Below are 6,409 nucleotides of genomic sequence, written 5' to 3'. Positions count from 1 at the left end.
TGTATTTCTTTGAGGGTGCTATTTATGTCTTTCTTAAGGTCCTATATCATCATCATGATGAATGATTTTATATCTGACTCTTGCATTTCCAGTGTGATGGTGTGTCCAGGACTTGCTATGGTGAGAGAATTGGGTTCTGATGATGCCAAGTAACCTTGATTTGTGTTGTTTATTTTCTTACGCCTGCCTCTTGCCGTCTGGTTATCTCTAGTGCTACCTGCCCTGGCTAAATCTGCCTGGAGCCAGTCCTTCCTGTAATCCTGGTTGTATCAGAACTCCTCAGAGTCAGGCTGTCTCTTCCTGTGATCCTGGTTGTATCAGAACTCCTCAGAGTCAGGCTGTCTCTGTGATCCTGTGATTCTGGGATCCTGTGACCCTGGGCTTGTTAGAGCACCTGGGAGTGCAGCAGCTTCCTCTGGGTGTTGTGGGACTGGCTGTGGAGCCTGGGCCCAAGGTCTGCTCAGGACACCAGCCTAGAGAGATGGGAAGGAACCAGAGCCACTCTGCTGGTAGAGTTCCTGCGTGCCTGGTCCTGCAGGCCCCAGTTATTCCCAATGTTGGGAGAGATGTTGGGTCCTCCTCACCTCTGATTTTGAGTGTCTGAGCGCCTGGGCGTGGAGCTTCCTCTGAGTGTTGTGGGACTGGCTGCAGAGCTTGTGTCCAAGATCCGCTCAGGACCCCAGCCCAGAGAGACTGGAAGGAACTACTTTGTGTGCCTGGTCCTGCTGGTCCCAGTATCACGCCTGACATTTTTGCATAGGTTCCAGGAGGCTGAACTCAGACTCTTGTACTTTCAGAGCAAGTTCTATCCAGATTTTGCCCCAGCACCAGGTTCCACATTTCTTTCAGTTCTTCTACACTGTTGTTTGTGTAAGTGCTGACTAATAGTTAAATTGTGCAAGTTTGTTCTTATATAGATTAGTAGCAGAGGTTAGACCAGAGACAATCTGTCTCTACTGGTGGCCTTTGCCTTGATAACAAAAGTAGTTACATACCTGTTGAGGGTTTTTCTTGGGAGGGAAAACAAAGATGTTAAAGATTAATTTCGTATCTTCCTTTTGCTAACATTAAGAGAAAAAACTGTAAACAATGTCCTAATGCTTCTCAGAAATCTCTGAATGGTCAAGACTTTAGTGTCCTGTATGAGCTAATCTGTTGTGATGTTCATTCTTAATAATAGAATTTATATCATTTCAGACAGATTTGACCAGTTTTGGGCCATCAACCGGAAACTCATGGAATATCCTCCAGAAGAACATGGATTTCGTTATATCCCCTTTAGAATATATCAGGTAGGAAGTAGCGTCGTGATAAATGTTTTTAAAAGCTTTGGACATCCTCTTGAAGCACTGTGTCTGTACGGGAATCTGCTGGCATCCGGTTTGCATCCAGGTTTTTCAGTTCCATCTTTTGCTGGTAGTGGAATTGGAGGTTGTGTTGCAGTGTCTGACTCATAGTTGCTACTGGTTCTATCCAGTGTACTTGCTGACAAGTACAGTGTACTTGAAGACTCTTGCTGAGAGGGTCTCAGGAAGCACAGGCTGGCCTGGAACCTTAGCTAGTGAAGGCTGGCCTTAAACGTGCACCTCTGCCTCTCAAGTACTGCGACTGTACCTGCAGTGTTTGGGTCTACACTGGGAACCCAGAACTTTGTGCATGTTTGGCAAATATTCTGTCAGCTGAACTTCGTCCCAAGCCCCAATGCCTTTTTTTTTTAGGTTTTGAGACAGGGTCTCTCACAGCATCTCAGCTGGCCTTAGACTCTCCTACCATAGCCTACTCGGTGCTGGATCGTGTGAGTGTGAATAGTGTAGAAATGTGTAGTTTACCTGGTGTGTATTCCCCTACACAGCACAACAAAGCAACACTGACAGCACGCAAGCAGCATCCTTTTCATACTTGATTTAGTACTGCTGTTATTCTTGTTGTTTTTACTAATTTTTTTTTATTATTATTTTTATTTTTTTGCTGCTCAAGATGGGTCCTGGGCACCCTGCCATTTCTGACAGAAGCATACATACATCAGGCCTGGTTTGTGTTAGCTGGTGATAAACTAGGATGACATCTCATAGAGATCACCTGCCTCCCCCAAGAGTGTTGTATTTCCTAATTCAGTGTTTGCTCCTGCACCTGAGGAGAATGAGCCTAGATGGGGAGTCATCAGGGCTGTAGACAGTGTGTGGTAGTCAGGCTTACAGCAAGGTGACACTAAGGAAAGAGAGGATTCTGCTTGGTGTGTGGCCAATGTTAGTAAACCTTGAGGGCCTGGAAGTGTAGCTCAGTACTATTGTACTTAGGACTAGCAAACACGAGGTCTTGGATTCAGTTGCTGACACTGTAAAAGTTGTATTGATAGAACTTCAAGAGGCAGGATACCTACTCTAATGACAAGTCATTGAATAGCAGAAATTGAAAACATGAGTACTCCGAATAAGTGTTGCAGGTGTTATTTCAAAGGTTTATACATTTGCAAAGGTGGTAATATTCTGTCCAGGCTCAGTCCAATGTCTAGAAAAATGCCCTGCATGTAACTCTATTCATATGCCATGAGCTCTCTAGTAACTTATTGTCAGGTATTCCACAGCCTCACAGAGTGTCGAGATTGTGACATATAATTTAACTTAAGAATTATAGTTGTCCCAATAGTGCAGCTGTCTGAGAAGAGACCTTCCTTCCTTTTTTATTTTGTTTCAGGAACAGTTTTGAGGTCAGGTTATTATGTCATGCTTTGGTATCACCACATAGAAGAATCAGGTGTGGAGAAGGTGTGTGGAGAGTGTATGTGTGGGGGGAATAGAGAAAAGTTGTCATTTTGTTTTGGAGACTGCGTTTGCTTTGTAAACTAGCCTGACCTTGAACTCACAGGCTTTCGTCTAGTAGCATTTCAGGTGTACATTACCACCCCGACTGGAGAGGATGGTTTGGTACAGTTCTGTCATCAGATAGAAAGTGGGAACTTAGAGGGTTCTCAAAACTGTCTTCACTAGCCCTGGCTGCCAGATGGGGGTTCTACGAGAGCCAAGCTTCCTGCAGGCCCTTTCCTGTGTGGGCAGGGAAGGAACAGGGACTTCATCGTTTCTTAGTTGCTTTATGAGCTTTCCTGCCTTCCACTTTGGTTCTGAGTTGAATCTGAATAAATCTGAATAAAAAGTGTGGTATGTAAGTAAATACCAAAATTTTAGATTTATAGTTTTGGTTAATTTATTGTATCTTTGCATTCTTCATTTCTTTCTTACATTTTTAAGTTTTCCTTTTATGCCCTGGCTAAAGGAAAATGGGGCCTCCACTTCTTTTTCCTAATTATATTCTAGTAGTAGCATCAGGTTTTGGTTTCCACTTTCTAATGATTTGTAATAGTTCTTTAGGTGACCTGTTATTTATGCAGCATTTTGATTAACACTTATCTGAGCATCATACACACACACACACACACACACACACACACACACACACACACACGACTTAGTAAGAATATTTAAAGAAAGCCTAGAAGCCCATATTTAATAAACAAAGAATAATTTTGGTAAAATATTAATTCACACTGAAGAGACTCATGTCACCTCCCCAGGAAAGTGCAAAGGAAATGTAGAATTAGCAGCCAGATCCAGGTCTGATATGTCAACAACTTATTCTTTGTTTATAAGTTAAGCTTATCATATTATGTAACATAATTATTACAATGAATGAAACAACTTGAATGTAGCTTGGCCAGATGAGCCAATAGGAATCTAAAATTCCCTGACTGGTGATATTCCTTGTACACTGGACTTCTGCAGAGATGGCAGGTGCTGTTTTCCATATGTAGTAGTATCCATCATGGGCTCAGAGTGAGTCCCATCAAGTGACAGAATTTTAGTGGTACAAGTCAGATTCCTCCAAATTCTCTAGCAGTGTTACACACCATTTCTCTGTCATTTACATAATAGTCAGTGTGTGAGTTTCAGGTCTATGCTCCTGAACTCCAGGTGCTTCAGTATGAACCAGTGTTCTAGAAATGAGGCTGATGGCAAGAGGTGCGTCCAACATGTAGCCGAATGTTATTTAGAATTACATACATAAGTAAGTAGTAGATGGTAGTAATGAAGTTACCACGAAACAGCCACGAAAGGTCTGGGCATTGGTGCTCATGCTTAAGTCTCTAGACATCAGGCCTTGGTGCTTATGCTTAAGTCTCTAGACATCAGGCCTTGGTGCTTATGCTTAAGTCTCTAGACATCAGGCCTTGGTGCTCATGCTTAAGCCTCTAGACATTTGTGCCCTGCAGTTAGCATGTTGTGAGGATGCCATGTCTTTTCAGGAAGCATGGGGTATCTAACTGTTTCTATGCAATGAGTTCACTAAGAAAACTCCGCCTCTCGTTTGTCTTAAGTGGCAGGATCCACCCTGAGCTGTGCACTCAAGAGTCAGGTGGATGGTAGCATATTGTATCGGCTGCTGCTACACTACACTGCTTACAAAATTTTTAGTAAAAAGGATAAAGGACACTAATGAGCTAAGTGTACGGATAAGTGTGATTTCAGTGAAGAGGAGAAATGCAGTGAGTCAGACAGATGCCAGTAAGTGACATTGGGTCTGCCTTCTGAGAGGGCACACAAGGCCTCCTTAAGGAATTGAGGCATCCATTATTGAGCAGGGCAGGTGGGCAGCAGGGGTGGGGAGCTTAGCATAGGCAAAGGGACTTGAGAAGTACTTGTAGCTGAAGGAGACACTGAAATAGGGAATGGACATCAAGAGTTAGAATTAGGCAAGGAATAAGGCCGCAAGGGAAAAGGTTCCTGTATTGAGGATTTTCCTGTCAGATAAGAATGAGGAGTCCTAAAGGGGAACCCAGTGGCCTGGACAGATGCCAGTCATTTAGTCACTTTGTGCTGTGGCTTGCTTGACACTCTTCTTAGGAAGAATTTAACAGTGTTATTTTAAGTTTTAAACAATAAAGGAAGATTGGGAAATGGTGCCTAGTTCCTAAGGATGCCCAGATGCTCTCTGCCTGTCTTTATCAGCTGTAAAATAGAGCTAGAGTTAGGTCGCCTGTGCTTCATAGTCACTAGAACTCTGAGCCCTGCCCAGTGTTTCAGTATAAACCCATTTCGTGCATCACTCAAGCCTCGTGGGTGGCTTCATTTGGTTGAGAGCTTTGCTTGCCAGTCTTACGTAAGCAGATCCTCTATTGTGCTGCAGTGAGACCTTGAGGATGTAATAGTTAAGGGTTTGAATCAGAGATTTGGTTGGCTGGGGCTAACACTTGCTTAGCTGAGGAGCGGCCAGATTTCAGGCATCGATGAATTTTCTGAAGTTCCTAACAAAAATGTGTGGCAAGTGATGGCTCCCTGTGCACGGCTCGGGAACATGCCACACAGACAGACAGTCCCTCTCTTCAGAAAGAAAGAGACAGCGCTTCCTTCCCTTCTGACCCCCACCCCCAGTCTTCTGCATGCTACTGAAGCTGCCTTCCTGCCTTGTATTTCAGTTCCCTTGCCGTTACCTCTAGCCAAGGGGGAGCTGGAGACCGAGAACAGTCCTTACTGGTTAGTAAACTGAGCAGGTTGTTTGAAAATCTAGCTTTAACTTATTTCCAAAGAATACGTATACTAATTTGTTATTCATTCTGGCTGTGCTGGAGAGCTGTAGTCACCAAGGGCAGCTGGTGAGCTGCTCTTTCCCACACACCTCTCTTCTAGGTTAGAGTAGTATGACTAGAATTATCTTACCAGGATCTATTTCTAGATGACTTCTATCACTCATTTATCTTTTCTTTGCTTATATTTGTTAAGACTTATTTTCCTATGTGTGTTTGCTTGCATGTGTATGCGCCACGCTCATGCCTGGTGCTGTGAGGATAGAAGAGGGCTTTGGGCCATTGGGAGCTGGAGCATGGGCAGTTTCAAACCACCACACAGGTACTGGCCAGGGAACCCTGGGCCTCTGCAAGAGCAGACCAGCTCTCCAGCCCTACAAATTATTTTTATTTAATTTTAGTTTTCAATTTTCAGTTAGCTGTGACTCGGCTCATGTTTTCTTTTGCTTGGTAGACTGAGGAGATCTTATGTAGCCAAGGCTAGCCTTGTCCTGCATAATTCAGGTTGCCACCATGCTCAGCTCTATTTCTTTATCTTCATAATCTCTATTATTTCATAAAATACATTTTTCTACTTCCTTTAATTATTTTCACATGTTTTTAAATTTCGTTGTATTAAAAAATAGTTCTATAAAAGTCCCTATTAGCTTGCTTAAGTCCAGTGTGTGTGATTTTTTTCCATTGTCACCCATTTCCTTATTTTCTTGCTTGGGTTATAATTTGTATAGTCACCTGACAATTTCAAAAGATTCCTTAAATGCCTAGAATGGAACATCTCCCTTTTGTGTGTGTGTGTGTGTGTGTGTGTGTGTGTGTGCGTGCGTGCGTGCGTGC

General features: G+C 43.2%; 1 protein-coding gene across 4 annotated transcripts in view; it reads left to right on the top strand.

Annotated features, from left to right (window-relative positions):
* Positions 1-6,409, top strand: part of Atg5 (autophagy related 5) — a 103,480-nt gene that overhangs the window by 60,692 nt on the left and 36,379 nt on the right. For all 4 annotated transcript variants that reach the window (XM_031348590.1, XM_031348591.1, XM_031348592.1 and 1 more), the window contains one exon: positions 1,198-1,292. In XM_031348590.1, coding sequence (XP_031204450.1) covers positions 1,198-1,292 — 95 coding nt within the window. The remainder of the gene's footprint in view (positions 1-1,197; positions 1,293-6,409) is intronic.

This window comes from Mastomys coucha, unplaced genomic scaffold, assembly GCF_008632895.1.
Source record: "Mastomys coucha isolate ucsf_1 unplaced genomic scaffold, UCSF_Mcou_1 pScaffold3, whole genome shotgun sequence".
NCBI lineage: Eukaryota > Metazoa > Chordata > Mammalia > Rodentia > Muridae > Mastomys > Mastomys coucha.
This window is presented reverse-complemented; position numbering and strand designations above follow the sequence as displayed.